This window comes from Sipha flava, unplaced genomic scaffold (assembly GCF_003268045.1).
Source record: "Sipha flava isolate LNK unplaced genomic scaffold, YSA_version1 67_pilon_pilon, whole genome shotgun sequence".
Taxonomy (NCBI): domain Eukaryota; kingdom Metazoa; phylum Arthropoda; class Insecta; order Hemiptera; family Aphididae; genus Sipha; species Sipha flava.
This window is the reverse complement of record NW_020273607.1, coordinates 1,717,725-1,739,055: the sequence shown is the minus strand read 5'-3', so window position 1 is coordinate 1,739,055 and position 21,331 is coordinate 1,717,725. Positions and strand designations below refer to the sequence as shown.

Here is a 21,331-nt window from a genome sequence, read left to right as displayed (position 1 = left end):
TTGCGTAATTTGGTTTACACATCAGATACGAGTTACGTGTGCGAATATGTTATTTAATGTTACAGTGTATGCCATAATTTAGTTCACACGCACGTGCATTGTCATGTGTATGCATGTATGTATATGTGTGTCTACAAGTGTTTAGTTCTCATGACGATCGACAGATTGTTGTGGAAGTCAATTAGTGTACTTCTAGTAAATTATTGTCCAAATAATTTTAGCGAATTGCGTTTTAGTTCACAACGGTATTTATATCGATTCACTTGACCATTTTAGGTACCGAGTTTTGCAAATATATACATGCGGTGTATGTGTGTGTATGTTGATGATAGTAATAACAATTATAAAAATGTTATACACTCGTAGAAATCATGGGCAGTAAATATCAATTATTTTACAGGAAATAACACGGAAATAACGTGATGATAATGACTCGACGCAAAACATCACCTGCTCTCGATTTACAGTCATTATGAATATATATTATAACATATAATTATATTATATTCAATATGAAAATATCTTACCACAATATGAAAAACGGATGAAAATATTAATCCTTGAATTTACATTATCGACTGATAGTAAACTTATAATGTCAAGTCTATAAAATCATTGGTAAGTATGTGTGTATGTGTGTGTGTGTATTTATAATTAATATTACAAACAAAAGAATGTTCATTAAAATCAAATTAATTCATTACCCCTTTGCCTTCAGTGTAAGCTCACTTTTCTTTACGGTTCTTAATTCAATGGAAAACGTGTCGATATCAATGTGATGGTTTAACCGTTGAATATTGAATAACGACAGTTTATTTTAGGATTAGATGAAGAAATTCAACCTCGTATCCTCGAAAGTTTAAATTATTTGATTGTATAGTATATGATATACTATAGTGATTGCTTATCGTCTACGTGCATGTTATTAATAAAATAATTAATTATTTGAAATCGGCCCTTTTACAAGAAATAAAAGTGGATTATAATTATAATTGTCAATGTAAAAGAAAAAGTCATGAATCTCACAGAAAAGCCGATGGAAATGCATCAGTTTTTCGGAAAAATATTACTAAAAGAGAGAGAATATTTTTTTATCTAGAAATTTTACAAAGCTGATTGCTTGTCTAGCAGGTTTCTTATAGTAATATGGTATACTTATCACACTCAACAATTATTTTACAATTTAATTTAGAAATAGGTAAAAGAAAACGCAAATATAAATCTTTTTATATTATAAAATGTTAAAATCATAGTGTAATAAGAAAAAATATATAGAATATAACATAACAGACGATAGATTAAAATTAATCGTAAATCACACGGAGTATTCATACCTATGTAATATATTTAATGTATTTTATTCATTATTTTTAAACAAATATTCATTAGGTATTCTTTGTTTAAGCGTATTAGTTTTGAATAAGTCCCATATCAGTTTGGAAGCTGTGCCCTTGCGACTAAAATATAGTAATTTCATCATCTACGGAGAACATTTATGCCATCGTCGCTATCTATCAACTGTGCCATCAACATCCTGTTATCTTCAACACCCAAAACACGTCAAAAAAGCAGTGTGGTCACAAAGTCTTGTAAATATCACTACTACTTGTGTTTATGGAATGCGGTTTATCTGTATTAACGCCTGCACTAATAGTGGTTAGTAATTATATATTTATTATATTGTATTCATATATGCCGTTTCCGATATTATATGTGATATTTGTTACTAAAAAGAAATTATTATTATTATTATTATGCAATACTTTAATTAAATAAAGTATGTATTTATGAGCAAAACAAAAATTGTTTTCTGATTTTATAAACAATCGTTCTAGAGTTGCATAGAATTTTTGGACCTTGGACACGATCCACGAATGTAAGGGAGTATTTCCATTAAGTTATTCTCACCGCAGAGCGAATTTCTGCAGTGGTTGTCCTAATGGTAATTGTGTTCGTGGACATTTGTATTTAATTCGTCTATTCACTGATGTTTAAACATATTTTATTTGAAACCCAACTGTTAGTTAGTGTATAATTTTCGTACCATATTACCCCGATACCTCGTTGTGGTAGCGCTTTACAATTATTGTGGTCTGCTTTTCTTAACTCCACACATATGACATACAGATCCTTACTTAAAACACAACCTAGCCTTATTTGACATAACTACACTAATTTCTTTAACTAAGTCTCTTACCGCCTTTAAATGAAAATCGTCAATACGGTAAAGAGTTTGACAAATGTTTAAATGTTGTAGTGAAGCCTCCCATTTTACTCGAATGATGCCGAGACACCTAAGCTTGTGTAATTTACATGGTAATGTAATGTGGTAATGGTAATGGAGAATTGGTGGGCAGACCTGAAATTTCCCGAACGCCGTAACGGATGACCATGTCAACTTTTTCGAGACACCTTGGTGTCTGATAACATACAGGAGTCAAGTGCATTGAGAACACTAGTTTGAGACATAGGTATTGGTCTAAAATATCAAATTTGTTATCAGAGTTTTTCTGCAAGTATTTATTTAAGAATATTGATTTAGAATTATTCATACATGAATATACAAATTATCTATCTGATAAAAAAAATGTTGATTTACTACCATTATTGTTTTACTAACGTTAAAAAGTAAAAAACTACAATATTGGAACATATCGATAGCGCCAGTTTTTTTTTTTTTTTTAATATTTCACTTCAACTCTTGATAAAACTGTTGAAACGTAAACATTTTATTGGTAATTATTTACTTAGGCTTAAAATATTATACAAACCAACATCCATATATATATATATATATGGATGTTGGTTTGTATACAAATTTATTACCAAATGCAATTATGTAAAAAGATTTTAATTTATATTTTAGTGGAAGTATTTGATTAAAACGAATAAATCTTGAGTAAAATGTATTAACATATTACATTTTAACCGTAAAACAAAACTTTAATCTCTCATTTTAAGAAGAGATGAAAATAAAAAAAAATTCAGAAATAAACATATTACCTGTACCGTGGTTATACACAACCACATAGCTTAACCACTTAGTCACATGTTTAAAAATCATAAGCATTTGTAAATTAAGACAACAATAAAATAAATTAGACCTATATAAAATAAAGGTCTAAGGTGAGCAGTGACGGTGGTAAAGTTTGCGAGGTTCTAGGCAAAATAAATGTTGAGTCTTATAATTTATATTAAAAAAATATTTTAAGTTCAGTTAAATCAGAACTGTGGGGCCTTAATTATATTTTAAGGCGCGGGGTCCTGGGCACCTGCCCCTATTGCTCAGCCCCTCGCGCCATCCCCGATGGTGAGGCCATGCGTCCTGTTTTAAATATAATTGTCTCTGATTTCTTATGCTTTGGAATTAGATTTAAAAATGCTGTAGAAATGAATGTGTATATTTATCAAGTAACGTAATTTTAGTTTTTTTTTTTTTATTTACCAATTAAATACTATTTATTTAAGTCTAGGATTTCAGGTCCTAAGTTGGTATGGAAAATAAAGTACACCTAAATTTAAGAAATAAATCTTTGAATTTAATTTTTCGAATATAGCTATCCTTCTTTTTACTCATACCTCACCACATATAGGTTAAAAACGATTCATGGGTATCTTGAATAACATAAAATCAAATAAGTTTAACTTGTACTCAAATGAACCCATGATGGCCGTCGTTGTATATACTATACCGGGGTAAAAACAACAATAACAATAACAACAAAAAAAACGTTTTGTGGAGAGGAATATGTGAAATCAGATGGAAACAGAAGCAGAGAAAGAGTGAGAGAGAGTGAATGTGAGAGAGATAGAGAGAGAGAAAGATTGCCAGCACCATAATGTCTCAGGGATTGGTAATAGTAATAATAATAACGGTCCAGGACCATGGACGGGGGTTTGTTAGGAAAGAAGTTTGCGTGGTGCGTGCGATGAATTCGGGATCGGACACTTAAACGACTGTATAACATAAACACGTTTATGTATGTATACGATTTTAAAACATTGCTCCAGTCATATACTCGCGTATATTATTATTACTATTACTATTGTTATTATCTTTCTGCAGTTGGCCGTCGTGTACGCGAGGCGACGAAGATTTCGATTCGCCTCCCCGTCATAACGCAGCAACACTGATACCTAGTATGGTAAATAATATAATATAAAGTACCAGGTACATTGTACCTATAGGTTTTGTACGTGAGCCAATTTGGAAAATACCTATACATTAAAACGTTATTATAATATTTAACTAACATATACACCGAATATTATAACTTTTAGCTGCGCCACTATTTTTTTTTATTAAAAAAAAAAAAAAAAACCATGTTACGGCTGAGGGTGATTCTAAAAAAGTTGTTTTTAGTGTTTTGTGTTCATGATGTACGACTACTATAGGCCTAATATACGTGATATGTACTATCAGCGATTATCCGATTACAACAGTTCATCCGAAAATCGATAGAATTTTGTTCAACTATACATTTGTAAAAAAAACCTCACCTAACCGTATGAAGTTCATACTATCCACATTGTCCAGATAGGGTTGCTGCAGACACGTTTTAAAAGCTTTCCTCAAATATGACCGTTTAATGTCTTATAAACCGAATTCATAAAAATACATCACGTGCGATTTATGGTCAATGAAAAATTAATGCGCTTTTAAAAGTTATATCGTTGTATTCAGACAGCATATCGTCTTCATCGTATTACACATGTGTATATTATGGATACCAGAAACAACGATAAAATCATGTTTTAAATAGACAACGCCTGTAAATACGAGCTGTCCGAAGAATTAAAAATTTAAATAAATAAATAAACCTACGCTTTCAATTCGAAATTGGTGCATAGCATACAGCAGATAGATAATATAGTAATTTAAGCTTTGAACATGGCTAATTTACCGATCAAAACATTGAAAATTGAATACATATTTTTATAAATATATATTTCCGTTAAATTAAATTCGAAATACATACCTAACCTATACGCCGTTGTAGTTTGTTGGTTTTGATAAAAAAGTTGTATCTGGTTTTACGTCACCGTTTATGTTTAATTATAGATTATTTGATTCGATGAATAAAAAAGATGATCTTTATTTCACAACTCTTGCTGAACTATCAACTATTATTTATTATAAATATGACGTGCGATGGCATGAATTTATGCGTGGTAGGTTTAATATGCAAAGCACGTTAAAAATATGTTTTATTTACATAATAAATTGAACAAAATTTAATTGGATAGTTGTTATATTTATATACGAGTACTATAATATAATTTAATTAATTAACTTTTGAGATTTACTATTTATCTCTTCTTAATCTTTATTAAAATTAATTTGAATTATCAGTATGAAACGCATAGGTGACTATTATATATATTTGGAAATGTTTGTTTTTTTTTTTTTGGGGGGGGGGGTGAGGCTATTAAATACATTTATGACATTCAATTTTAATCCTTAATTATAATGCATATAAGTAAATCTATTACTAAATTATCTAATTCATAAACATTGATATGGTGCACCCGCTTGTGAATGACTTATTTTTAAAATATACATTTTCCATCAATATAAATTATAAATCATCAATGTACATATAATTAAACTTATTAATATCGCAGTACATTAAATCACGTATTACATAGGTAGATTAGGCTTAGGAGTCCAGGTAGTAACAAACATTCAAATTAGTCCAAAAATAAAAGTATATGTCGTGTTTATAAAATACTTCTGAAATATTTCATTAAATTTAGTTATATTTAATAGACTGTTTTAAAAAGAAAAATTTGAAACCTCAACAGCATGCAAGGCTGTTACGTGACAAATAATTAATATTTTTTGTGCTATACGCTTAAAACATGTACCCGTCGTATGAACACACCACGGTGAATGGTCAAGATATGTGCATTCGGCATAATAGTACAAAGTAGGTATTATCAATTTAATTAAAAATTAAATATCACTTACCTTGTAGATGTCCAAATGTCCGCAGTAAGCATCAAATTTGTTGTACAGGCATTCCAACATGTTGACGACCATGAACGGTGTGGCGCCGCTGCAGATGGACGTGAAGCCGACAATATCGCTGAATAACATGGTCACTTCATCGTGCGTTTTCGCTTCGATTGTTTCCCCTAGAATAATATGATAATGATAAAAGAGAGTTTAAATATATTAGGTTAGATTTACTGCGTAGATTAGAAATGGGCAACTCAAAGTTTCTAGACAGGAAATTTTTAAAAAGTTATTAATCTATTTAATAAAATTAATTGATTTAATATGTATTAAATCTAGTGTGCCAGAACAAAAAAGTCATTCAAAATATGCATTTTAATTAGAATTTATATACACGAAAATAATAAATTCAACACACACGACAGCATGTCATGAATGATACAAAGAAACATATGTAGTTAAATTATTCGATACAAATAGCTATGGTTGAAAGCTTCTTTTTTAGTAATCAACCCTAAGGTTGGTTTTACAGCATTCTTCCTTGCTCCCTCCATTCTTCTTTGTTACTGGCCATTATCTTCAGTCTCCATCTTCTTTCTTTGATTGACTTTAATAATCCTCTAGGTTCACTTATTTCATTGTACTCAGTGTGTATACACTTAGTGTACTCACTGTCATTGATACGAAACACAGTCCAGCCAACTTTTAGCATCCTTCGCCAGCATCACATTTCGAAGTTCTCTAAATATCTTTCTCCTACTTTGTTTATCATCCAAGACACTAACCCATATAAGGCCACACTCCACACAAACACTTTAACTAGTCTTTTTCTTATATGGATACTCATCTTCTTGAAGCATAATTCTTTTCGGTTCATAATTGCGGTTTTTGCTTGTGATATCCTAGCTCTAATTTCTTTAGTGGTCTTTCCATCCTGGGTGATTAGATTGCCTAGATATTTGTAGCTATTTACTTGTTCTATGAAGTTATTTCCCACTTTGATTTGAAGTCTTTGACTCTGTTGTGATTTTTTGCATATCATAACCTTGGTTTTTTTCCAGTTTATTCTCAGGTCGTATTCCTCAAAACACTTCTGCATATCTTCCAATGCAGTTTCCATCTCTTTTTCTTATTTGGTTATTAAAGCAATGTCGTCAGAAAATCTAAGCATTTGTAAAAGTTTTCCTCCGATATTTATTCCTATTTTACGTATATTGAGTGTTTCTTTTATTTCTTTGATTGGCTGACATAGATATTAAACAGCATTGGTGACATAGAACACCCTTGTCTAGTGCCTTTTCGTATTTTTGCTGTAGCAGATTTGTCTTATTCTTATTTCTGCTATCTGGTGTCTGTGTAAATTGTATATTAATAGCCTAGGTCGAAAGCTATATGTATACATATTATATGTGACATTTAGACAATAATCGATGTTTAATACCAAATAATTATTATTATACCGATAGATGATACACTTTAAAATTGTATATTGCAATATAAAAATATAGCACGGGCCGCCAGTTGCCCACCCCTGGCATAGATAGATGAAAATAATATTTCTATTCCATTGACGGATGAGTCGCCAGACGTGGTAAGGTGTTGAATTTGCAAAGGATGTCAATTAAAACAGCCACGCGGAATGATCAGGCACACGTCTTGTATTTAGCACGAGGGATTAGGGATCCTAGGCGTTGGCGTTAACGCTACATATTTGTGCAATATTTAGTCTACGGATTAATAATAATTACTACCTTTTGATCACGTCTACTAAAATAACGTTATAATATGATTCTATCAGTCGTCACCTCGACCATAGGTGTGTTATTATTGTATACGCACAGGAACAGATTCACAGTTAGAGAAATATGGATCTAATGGCATCATTTCAGTTATATTTAAATTAAGGCAGTGAGCATTCTCTTATTGAAATTGGCGAATCACTGGTTCATTTTACCAAAGTCTCAAACATGGTGGAAGGAGGTCAATCCAGCCCGAAAATAAAATGATTTGTATTTTGTACCTGTATAGTACACGTCTCATTTTTCTGATTTACAACATGAATTTATAAGATACTTATTTATATTTTAATAATTTGTCGATTTTACATAGCCGATGATATCTAGAATGTGACAAATTCCATGAGTTCCCCCCCCCCCACAATCAACAAATACGACAGTTTATTTCAAGAGGCCAGGTTAGGACGGATCTGTCAGCAAATCAGAAGTCGGCAAATTGGAAATCAGTGGCGTGCGGTCAGGACAAGCTAGGTAAGCGGTGCATACCCAGCCAAAAAGAAAAAAGAAAAAGATTAATATTTCTGATGTTAAATGACAATTTGTTTACATTAAAATTACAAATATTTATTAATTCTTATTATTGTGTTCAATTTAAAAAAATTTATCAGATTTTGAAAGAAATTAAATTTTTTTTTTTCGTATAGGAAATTTCTCTACAGAAGCGCTAGTATTTTAGATTGCCTTTCCTATATCGTTATTTATAGGAATGACTAGTTGTGGTAGAAGGGGATATACGCGTTTTTACGTGATGGTTGAAAGCGCTATGCCGAGCGCTTATCGATACTTTTAAAAACGGAATTCCAATATTCTTACGATACATATCGGATTATTTTTGTTATCAATATACTTATTATAAGTTTTAACTATACTATACTATACTATACTATACTAATAATAAATATATTATTTTGTCGTCAACCGTCAACGTGTCCACAAGTCTTCATAGTTAATTTGGTGTTGAACAAAAATTTTTAATGTAAGTATATTAAATTCCTATTGCATAATTTTATAGAATTGGTATAGATAATTATTATTTAAATAAATAAAATTATTATAATTAAGAGGAATCAAATTATATTCGCCTTGTTTATATTTGTTTTTATAGACAATGAATACTGATCCAAACAATTGTTTAATCGAGCATCTTTTGGAAAATGAATTTCATTTAAAAAATTTTGATGAAAAATTAACAATTGTAAAAAATGGTCGACCATGTCCAGAAATTCCAAAATTGACATCTAATCACAAAGAAAAAAAACAAAGTTTACATTCATCATTTTAATATTTCTAATTATTTAAATACTCCATGGTTGACTGGTAGTGCAAAATTAAATAAACTTTTCTGTTGGCCTTGTGTTTTATTTACCAGGGGAAAAAATGTTTGGTCTCATAGTGGTTTTGTTAATTTAAATAATTTAACAAATGGTATTCAAAAACATGAACGATCTCAAACACATATTTCTTCTGTTTTAAAATTAAAAATGTTTGGAAAATCTAGAATTGATTTGCAGCTTGATGAACAAAGACGTTCAGATGTAATACGCCATAATGAATTGGTAAAAAAAAATAAAGACGTTTTAAAACGTTTTATTGATTGTGTTTGTTTTTTGGCGATCCACGAATTACCATTTCGTGGTCACAATGAAATAGTTAATTCTTTCAATCAGGGAAATTTCCTCGGTTGTTTAAATTTATTATCATCTTATGATTCTATTTTAAACGTGCATTTAGAAACATCAAAAATATTCCGTGGTATATCCAATAGAATTCAAAATGATCTTATTTGCTCAGTTAGCAACATCATATCAACGTCCATTGAATCAGAAATAAAAAATACTAATTTTGTTGCAATATTATTAGATGAAACTTCAAACATAACAAATCTGTCTCAATTATCAACAACTTTAAGTTATGTTCATCATGAAACCGGGGAAGCACATGAACGTTTTATCTCATTTGTCGATGTTAGTGCTGATAGATCAGCAGATGGTTTATTGAAACACGTAATTGATATAGTTAATAGGTATGAATTAAAACATAAATTAGTAGCTCAAACTTATGACGGAGTGGCCGTTATGAGTGGTCATGTTGGAGGACTACAAGTTAAAGTAAAGGAGCTCTACCCAAAAGCATTATTTGTCCATTGTTTTAGCCATTCATTAAATCTTGTACTTTCACAATCAGCATCAAATATAAAAGACTGTAAGATTTTTTTTCAAACACTAACTGGTATGGGATCATTTTTTACTAAATCTTCTAAACGTACACATGCTTTATCTAATTTTACAAAAAAAAAAAATGCCAAAAATTCGCCGACTAGATGGAATTTTTCTTGTCGCTTAGTAAATACAGTTCACGAATACAATTCATATTTCATAGAGTTTTTTCAACACGTATTAGATAATTCTAATGATTGGGATAATGAAGCGATAGTATTATCTCAAGGGTTCATCAATTTTTAGATAGTCGACAAACATATTTTTTGCTAATAGTATTTAGTAAAATATTTAGTTTGACTGATATTTTATATGAAGTATTACAAACTAAACGTTTAGATATTTTATACTGTGTGAAAAAAATTGAAGAAACTAAATGTCAACTGCAAAATTATAGGTTAAATCTATTTGAAAAATTATGGGAAACAGTTTTATCAGATAAAGGCGATTTTGAACTACAGTGTAAAATTCGTGACCCGAAAACATTTACAAAGTACTTTTTAATGAAATATTTGATAACATATTGACAAATTTGCAAGCGCGATTTGGTTCTTTAAATAAATTTGAATTTTTATCATTAATTGACCCAAGTAAATATTCAAACTACACGAACGAATTTCTAAATTCTGCTCTAGAAAACTTGCAAGAATCAAATTTTGGAGAAATATTTGATTTTATTAGATTACGAAATGAATTAATTGTATTATACAAATCTGAAGAATTTTTAAATACTAATCCATATGATTTAGTCAAAAAAATTAAGATAAATGATTTAATATCGGCGTTCCAAGAAGTATTTAAACTCAGTCAACTAATTTTAACTATTCCCAGTACAACAGCTTCAGTTGAACGTTCTTTTTCGGCATTAAAACGTATCAAATCGTATCAAAGATCTACACAAGGGCAAGAAAGACTAAGTTCATTGTCATTAATTTCAATCGAAAAGGAACTCCTGCACAAAGAAAAAAATCATCCAGAATTTTATGATAAAGTTATTAACGAATTTATAAAACAAAAAAGACGAATAGATTTTGTTTATAAATAAATTTTAGATTGTAATTTTTATTTTTTATTAATAAAATACCTTTTTTTGTTTTAACTTGAAATTTTATTTTAGCGCTTACCCAACATAAAATATCACCGCACGCTACTGTTGGAAATATTAAAATTAGCAGTCGGTGAACAAAAAATCGTTGAATCGAGAATCGGTAAATTGGGTTTCGGCAACGTGAGAATATACGGTGTAAACATTATGACTTGGTTCTCGCACCGTTTACCTGAACACTAATGTGGATGAATGATGTAGGTGGGTGGTGTAATTTGTATCCCGGTGTCCGGTCGACGAGAATTATTATAGTGTTATTGTTGTTGTTATAATATATTTGCGGTTGAGCACCCGATGGTTTCCGAGAGACAATCTACTTTTGATCATATTAATATTATGTATACAACCCCCGGTCGATCTAAACGACTTTGTAGGGCTTGACTACGAGATGGAACGTGATTTGGCTCTCAGAAAAAAAAAATAGAACTTCCCGCAGTAATTTTTTGTCGGAGACGTCACGTTTTTACCGCCCCAAAATCGACCGTTTATACAATACCTATATTTTAATAAAACGTCAACTTTTGATCTGCAAAACTCTCTCTCTCTCTCTCTCTCTCTCTCTCTTTATGCCCTTATTTTTTTTTCCTCCACTCATAGAGGTTCGTTATCGATTACCAATCATGTTAATGTATACGATTACGAAAAAAAAAATATTATTTCATGATATTTCAGTATAAGGAAATAAAATAGACGATTGAATCGTTTCGAAATGTATGGGTTTTTTTTTTTTTGTAGGAAACAATGATTTTCAAATAAAACAAAAGAATGTAATACGATTCATTAAGAACAATTTTTTCTAACCATTCTTTGGGTTAAACATAGTACGCTCGAAAAACATAAAGGATAATCAGCCAAGTTGAATACTCGGTCCATTATGTGTAGTTACCAGCTACTATAGGAACGTAGAAAATAATCGATTGGTATATATTTTTGTATTTTTCCCGCTAATATTTTATCGCTTATGGTATTATTTTCGATCTAATTCATAAAACAATACAGAAAATAAAGAACATTAAAGTGATAACTGATAAAATATTCGAGAATTAGTGTGCATTTGTATAGGTATGAAATACATTAATATTACTTCAGCTTAAAGAAAATCTTCGTTCGTTTTATGGTGTATCATAATCTCTAGGAATAATTTGCTATTACTGTATTATTGTTATATATTGTATAATTTATAAGTACTGAGAGGATAAGAACCGTTTTGAAATATTTCTTGTACAACATACAAAATACATATCGATATCACTTTAGTTTCTAAAGAGTTTACAGGTGTAACATTAAGAAAAAAAAAACGTTTAAAATGGCTGATTAAATAAAATACATATTTTAAGTACCTGATATGGAAGACATGTGAAAGTAAAAAGTTGTCATAAATTATATTTGATTTGTTAAAAATCCGTGCTTTGGAAAAAAATTAAATTTTCGCATTTATATTGACACGAAGATAAATAGTTAAAACTGTCAAAAAAACTGTTAAAAAAAGTTAAAAATGATAAAACAACTGAAAGTACTATTGTTTTAAGCCCACGAAGTATACATGATAAACTTATATATATATATATATATATATTAAATAGACAAAAGAAAACGTAGTTTTAAAAAAGATTTATCTGGCAGTGACACATAAAATGTGCACACGTATGCATGTCAAATGTTACATAGAAAATGTAGCAACTGTAGAAAAGACATGGTCGGCAAAATCAAATCAAAATAATTAGAAATTCAAAATTCGCACTGCACATATTTTGTTTTGTTTTGATTATTTAGTCAAATAAATTAAATATATTGCATACTTGTGACGTATAAAGATAATATTCATATTTTTGTGCGTTCATTTCATAATTCTATATCTGTATTACAATATGCTACAGTTAAAAAATCTATGTTTTACACAAGGCTTTGCACCCGAATAATTTTTTCGGGTTTCGGGTGTTGAATATATTCGGGTTAATATTGGTTAATACGGGTATTAAGTAGTCAAGAAAAAATATTATTTTTCATTGGTGGAGTTTGGTGGGGAGGCTGAGCCCCCCTCCACTTATGAAATATTTATATTTTTTGTTACCTGCCTATGTAATAAAATATTAATTTCTTATACAACTGTGCAACTGTTTTTAACTATCCTTATGTTAATTTCAAGCAATGGTGTAACTACGATTTATTTTCGGGGAAGAGGAGGTTATTTTACATGTGTATGAAGCTTATAAATTATAATATCTATTAAAAGTAAAAATACTAACACTATGTTCTACTCCTAGTTAGTGTGGGCATATCGCATTTGACAAAAAACAAACTATTTTGTATTCTGCGTTTGTGTTTGTGGCATAGGCGGAAATCGGGGGGAGGGGCTTGAGGGGACTAAGAAATATAAAGTACAATTTTTAGCCTCCCTAGCCCTACAAATTATTATGTGACTAAAAATACGATAATTAATATAATCGTAAAATGCATTTTTAATAACTGAATTAAAAAAAAAAAATTCTGTGATAAAAATTAAATCAAATTCGTAAGATTTTACAAACTTCTTATTTGGAACGATCGAAATTAATGTAATATTAATATGTAATAATGCCCGTATAGGCTGTTTAATTTAATGAATTAATAATTTCTGTTTAGAATACCTACTCCAAAAATGTTTAAGATAAGGCACCTAATTGTTTTTTTGTTTAAATTGTTGATTAAAAATGTCAAATTGTCAAACTTCGTAAATTGCCTTGTTAAAATAAATAATTGCGCACAGTAGTATTTATAGGTGTAATAAGCAAATAATGCTCAGCCCCCCACAAATTTCACCAAATTTCCGCTTATGGTTTGTGGTGTGTGCAAAAATAAAAACGCATTAGCTAGGAAATAGCGTAATACAAACATAATAATAATTTATACTTATGAATAAGCTTAAGGACTTCTAGCATTTGCATACTTTTTTTAACTATCGTTAAATATAGCCGAGTGTGAAATAAATTCATTTCTCGGTGCTATGATATCAGATCTAAAATTTGAATGAGCATATTTTTGCATATTTGATAGATTTTACAGGAGAATGCTTATTTTAACATTAATATGCTTATTTTACATATTTTGACAAATTTCTCAAATTGTATTATTTAAAATTAAAAACTATAGATACATATAACTACATATACTACTATATATATACATATTTCAACTGATCGAAAAAAAGAGGACTTAATACTTCCAGTAATATGCTATTTGCAAACTACCTCTCATATCTCGTTATAATTTTTGTATAAGTATAAATAATACTATAAACCCGTATCAACTGTATAACCCGCTGGATATTGACCGGATGTCGATAAAGATAATAATAGTAATAATAATAATAATAGTTTATATAGAATAATAGATTATTTGTTTAGTGTTCAGTTCAGTCGATTATTATCCGTCGTTGTTTTTGCGTCTCTCAACCACACAACGTCGAATCATACGTAAAACGTCGTACGCGATAATTTGTAACATTGTGTTATGTCGAAAGTACAACAGTTAACGAGTAGCCGATTACAAAGTTTTGTTTTAAAGTTTAGAAATATATTTAAATCCGATGGACACGTTTTATTTTGTGTACTAACACTGGTCATTTTTTTTTTTTTTTTTAATGCATATAAATTCATATTATAATGCATATTTTAATGATTTTAAAAGCATATTTGTATGCATATTTGTGTATTTTTTAGAGCTATAAGTCCCTAAACCTACTTATGAATATTACGATGAAATTATTACACCAACAAAAATTTACAATTTACGCTATACACTGAACAAATACGAATAACGTGAACAACAATTTAGGTTCAGTATTGCCAGTTATAATTTTTTTAAAAAGCTATAAGTACTATCACAAAAGGCAAGAAATCAGCTAAAAAAAAAAAAAAAAAAATCGATTAGTAACGAACATATTAACGCAAAAATAAAAATATTAATAATTTAAAAATTATTAGCAATTTCCATTTTTCTTTAGTAAAACTATTAGTCTTTTTGTCATATTTTACAAGTAATTAATATTATTAAAACATTAAATACAATAAATAAAGATATTAAATAATCATAACTCATAGTTTATTCAATTTTAATGTTCTGAGCAGTCCAACATTAAAACAACAAACAAGTAAATAAAGTAATAAGTTATAAAAATAAAACAAAATTAATAGGTAATATTTAAAAAAATGTTAAATGAGTAAATTGGTCTTTTAATCAGCCTTTTGATGAAAATTATAAAATATTTATAAATATTATAAAAATCATAATATTTTTATATAGTAAAATTAATCAACATAATTAATAGTTTATCCTTTTTTATAGTTCTTAGCAGTCTAGCATTAAAACAACAAAAAAGTAAATAAATACATCAATAAGTAATAAAAATAACATAACAAAATAAATAGGTAATACCTAAAAAATGTTAAAATATTAAATTAAAGTCTTTTGAATCACAAATCTATAATCGTGGCACAAACTCAGATATACTAGTCCAAGGTGTAAAGTTTTAACTATTAACTAGATATGAATGTAAATCCGATTTATAGTTAACAACCACAGATAAATATAATTTGTTATGTTAACAACTATAAGGCTGGGTCGCATAAGGAACAGTCTGTAAATTTGTTACCGGCCCTGAAATTTATCGGCTTGGTAAGGTTTTTAATGATTGTGTAAACTATTCTCGGGTTGCATAAAGACCTATTTGATAAAGAAATATTAACCGTGGTTACCAAATAAATTTTAAAACAATTGTGCGTAGCTATAATAACTTAAAATTATTTTTATTCTTTATAAATCGCAAAAACTAAAAAATATATAATATAAATTGAATATTGATAATATTGATAATAAAACATGTTTATCTTATCATAATAATACTATATTATTTTAACTGATCTGTAACTAGTTACAGAGCCCAAATCGGATCTGCAGTTTACAGTTCCGGTAGCCCAAAATTTACAGAGCTGGTAACTTTACCGAGCGTTCAAGCAACACCTAATTTTATTTACGGTTCCGTTAACGTACTTACAAATCTGTAAGTAATTACAGGATGTTTATGTAACCCGGCCTAAATATGGTATATCATATGGAGTGATAACGAAACCTAAGGGAAAAACTCATGATATCAATGTCGTGTAATATTATACTTATATACACCAATAATTAATTAAAATATATTATATATAACTTAAACCAGAACTAAGCTAGTTAAAAGCAATTAATGGCTAAATAAAGCCAGGAGCTAGATTGGGCATTTTGTCAGATAGATTGAAATGAAAAAAGCCAGATTTGGCATTAAAAAGGCCAACATGGCATTACTGTTTAGGTAATCATACGCGAGACATCAATTCTATTTCAGACTTACGGTATTGCAATAAATAACGACTCGGTGATTCGTAGACCTATTACCTATTAAATTACAATAGTACGACACATCCGCTTGGGATAATTTTAAAAATAGTATCTCAGTTGTTTACACTTAAACATTCAACATACCACACCATTCATACACACCTGTCAATATGATATATTGCTATTGTCTTTATTTAGATACATTTAGATTAATTAACAATTTTGTATATTATTTATGAAATTATTCCTGTGAATAATAATTTTACTACTAAAAAACTAATGACAAAATTGAAATAACCACAAAAAATACATACAAAATAATATGTCACATAAAGATTGTAAAATAAAAAATTATTCGGGTTTTAGTTAATTCGGGTGTTTAAAAAAAAAATCATTCGGTTTATATGGGTTTTGGGTGTTTGATTTTTTAAGGGTTTTTAGAGGTGTTACGGGTTCGGGTTAATTCGGGTGCAAAGCCCTGGTTTTACAGGAAGAAAAAAATTTGACACAGTATATTACAGTTCCGATACAATATTAATGCCTACTCGTATCTTTGTGTAAAATTTATTTCTTGACCAATATATCCCGCACCGGATGAGCACGCGCTTGAAAAATTACACGCTAAAATCTTATCTACGCCCACTGTTTAGTAAATTATTACACTTGAGAAACGATCAGGTGAAATAATAAAAACTCTACTCCATCGTGGTAACCAATTATGCCAGTATTAATAGCATTGAATTAGCTCGGAATTGCATTGAACTGCTTGCGTATTAAATATATAATATATTCAATTAGAAAGCCGTATCGATCGCACAAACGTACCATAGCGAGTTCACGACTGGAATCTGGGAGATCGATGAGATAAATTCACCCATTCTTTTTTTTGAAGCGTTATATCTAGATTCTTTGTCAATCGATTTCGCATGCTATTTAAAGTAACCAGAATAATACTTTACGTTAGTATAATATACACGCCATTTTCATATATTGGGTTAAGGTAAATAAAATATATTAATATATAACCAGTATGTATTCGCTAAAAAACAAAAACTAATGCTGAAGGAAAATAAAAAAAATTTTAAACACATTTTTAATCAAGAAATCTGTTTTTTGATAATATAGAGTGATTATGATTTGAGTTTCAATTTTTAAACCATTCCTATCTAATGTGTACGGTAACCATATCCATAGGCTTGTCTCGTAATTCAAGTAATATATTATACTTTTCTATCTCTCTTAAATGTACAATTAATTATGTGTGTGTGTGTGTGTGTGTGTGTGAGAGAGAGAGAGAGAGAGAGAGAGAGAGAGAGAGAGAGGGAGAAATAGGAAGTAGAATGTATAATGTCAACTTAATGGAAATTTTAAACGATGCTGTAAACGAGATTACGATTATTTACTTTTTTTCGATAAGAGGGAGAATGAGAATTGATCATAATCAAACAATTAGTTCATGCAAAAATAAAATTGAATAAAATGGATATTTTTAAAACTATACATCTACGAAGTACTTACCAAGCCACAGTCGTTTGGCAATGTTTGGTGGAAAAATCATGTGCAATAGACTGACATTCTTTTCTCTTTCCTTGTCAACGGCCAAATTTGCCTCTTCGATTGAACTTTTTAGCTTATCCATTCTTCTTCGTAAGCCATCCTATAAAAAAATAAACGCTATTACACATGAAAACACCAAAAAAATATTAAAGTATAACAGTTTAATATAACTTTCTAAATTGTTTGAAGCTTCACTATACATATACATTGAACACGTGTACCTATTGTTTTATTTTTCGGTTGTATTTATTAATTCATCACATTTAGGAAAGAACGTCATTCGTGAACGCATGTTCATCACGCTCATATTTTGTGAACGACACACGATCGTTAATTGGTTTTTTCAAATAAAATGTGAACGTGAACGACGTTTGTATTTAAATGGATTTGAATGATTTTCGGTGCGTTCAAATTTATTAAGCATTTTAAAAATGTGCGCATAAATAATTAATATTTATTATAATATATTTAAGTATAGGTTTTAAACTTAAAGTAAAATATACTTAATATATTTTGTAAAGGTCCTATGTATATAGAATGTTGGTAGGTGATTCATAAATATAAAATTTAATAATTAGAATGATACATTCTAAAATGCTGTTCTGAATGAAAAGTTAGTTCTAAAGTAGAAACTTGTCGGGAATAAATCCAAATATTTAATTGAAAAAACCTATAGTAGTGTTTTTAATTTGGGATTTCCAATTGGCTTAGTGAAAGTAGTTGTAATTTAAATGCTAATTAAATGAAGACGAATATTGAAATATAAATTTTCGTAAAAGACGAAATAATGCAAGACAGCTATAACGATGGAAAGACATCTATATCAATATCGTCGTGAGACTTTCAATTGTTCAATTGTTACGGTAGGGTTACAAAACTTAGGAGACATTGTAAATATCATGTATATATTTACAATATTTACACTCAGAATAGGATAATAAACTATATTTCGCATAGTAGTTATCAGCTTAGACATTTCCGAAAAATGTCTGATCATTTTATAACTTTTATAAAAATAATTCAAACAAGTCCAAATGACCAATTATTTTTCTTCGTGAATATAGAAAAAATAAAAAATAAAACAAGCGTTAAATAATCATTCACATTTTGTTCAGAAGCATATAATAATAAATGCAATATTTTTGTACATCATTAAAACCGAATGTATTCCATCAAATATCATATAAAATAATATCAAATAAAATTATGTTTGTTTAAATATTTTTTTCTTTTTTTGTTGACTTTACAAAAAAATATCGACGATCGAATTTCACTGATCATATAAAATAATATTAATAGTTTTATAATCTAGATATCATTTAATTTATAATGTTTAATCCATTTATTTAGATCGATGTATATTAAAATTAGATAAACGAAAACGCGAATGTTACAAAAAAAAAAAACTAAAACAAACATGATACATGGTTGAATAATAATAAAAAGAGTGTGCTATTTTTCCCTTTAAACATTTATGCGAAAATGCGGAAAAAAATGGACACGTAAATATAGACTGTTTTTTTTTTTTTTTTAATGATTATAAGTGCATTTTTGTTCCTTTCAAAAGATTTTTAATAAACATTTTTACTGTGTTTCATACAATTGTTTATTTCATTTTTTTCGTTGACATATTTCACGTCTCGAATTCTAGCGTTTGCTTTTTGCAAATTGTTTTCCCGAGTTAATGATAATATATTATTCGTAAACCATACATTATACTATTACGATTTAATAATATCGTAGGTTGTTTTTTCTTAGGGCGCAATCGTATTTTATAGGATTAGTAGAATTTTACTACTGATCATCATCATAAGTTGTTGTTCATGTTATAGAAATTCGAATTATTTCTTATGTGCTTCTTTTAGATCCAGAGTGAAACGACAGATGAACTAGTTTAACTATGATATGTATTTTTTTTTTTTGTTTTGTTTTTATGTATACGATTTCGACCCATAAGATTGCTCCCATCATTATCAAATGAAAAAACAAGAAAAATATATGCAATGGGATATTGGTACTATTGAGAAATATTTTTTTGAATTTCTCAACAGTTTTTCAAATAATCGAGGGAGAAGGGGAAAAATTGCAATAAACATGAAATTTCAACCAAGATTCAAACCCTCACTATTAATAACCACATATTATTTTGTCACTACTTATTTATTTTTTTTGAGATTGATACACGATTTTGAAAAGAACTTTTAATTCGATCATCACAGCCATTAACAGATTTCTGATAAAAAATATTGTCTATTTAGTACATTAAAGAGGGTCATTTTACGACTCTTCCAACAATTTTCTTAATAATTTCGAAAAATTGTCGAAAGCTATACAAATATGGCAGAAAAATACACAAATATTAATTTTTTTTTGCTACTGATTAAGATAATATATCTTTGCCTCATTATAGTAACATTTATTTCATCGAAAATCGTCAAGTTTGATTTTTCAAGATTTTACGGGACTTGCGAGAAAACGAAGTTGACGAGTGTGCTCCGCATACAGGTGACGGGTACCGGTGAACGCCAGCCAGTTTCAATATGTTTACTTCATAAATTATTTTTTTTTTTTTATCAGGAAGAAAAACCACGAGATGAAGGAGGCAGAAACTTTCAATACACTTTCGAGAAACAAAGTTTTGATGAAGTACAAAGTTCCAAGCCGCCGGTGCAAATATACGTCGTGTTTATTTATTCCCGTTCCCCCTTTGGTTATTCAAGATATAACGACTAAGAGTTGATCGAGAAACAGTATTATAATAATTATAATTATCATAATTATTATGATTCGGTCGCGTTATGTTGAAAAATAAATAAAATACAAGAATGGAACGATTAATAGTGTTGAGTTCGATAACGTTTCGAAAACGGACCGTCGCGGTTTCGATCGGATCCCTCAACTTTAGCAAGTCTGACGTACGGGTATAAATCGTTACAGTCTTCGGTTATTTTTAAAAAATATATATATAAACATAAATTAATTGGAGAACAAAAAAAAGATAATCTTTTGAGATGTAGATGTTCTAATAATAAATTGTCAGAAATAATTTCCTCAGGGTTAGATAAACGTAATGTGATCGAAACTTTTGGACAACGCAATAACATTTAAAATTCAATTGAGAAAATAGAAACACATATTTTGGAGGAAAATAAGTATTAATGTAGTTCAAAATTGAAATTGGTAATGTTGGAGTTTTTTATGCAAAATCGTGTAGGTTTCTTTTGTATTTCTATATCCTTTGATATGTTGATTAATTTGTTCAATCATGACATAAGATGGGAGATTAATGCTCAATGGTGTTACAATCATATATTGAGCTAAATTATAAAAAAAACACACCCTA

The 21,331-nt window shown here is 29.0% G+C and overlaps 1 protein-coding gene across 1 annotated transcript in view; it reads right to left on the bottom strand.

Annotated features, from left to right (window-relative positions):
• Nucleotides 1-21,331, bottom strand: part of LOC112691823 (head-specific guanylate cyclase) — a 421,762-nt gene that overhangs the window by 59,843 nt on the left and 340,588 nt on the right. Inside the window, exons 10-11 of the mRNA XM_025566227.1 lie at nt 17,950-18,088; nt 5,972-6,138 (exon numbers count right to left, since the gene is read on the bottom strand). Coding sequence (XP_025422012.1) covers nt 5,972-6,138; nt 17,950-18,088 — 306 coding nt within the window. The remainder of the gene's footprint in view (nt 1-5,971; nt 6,139-17,949; nt 18,089-21,331) is intronic.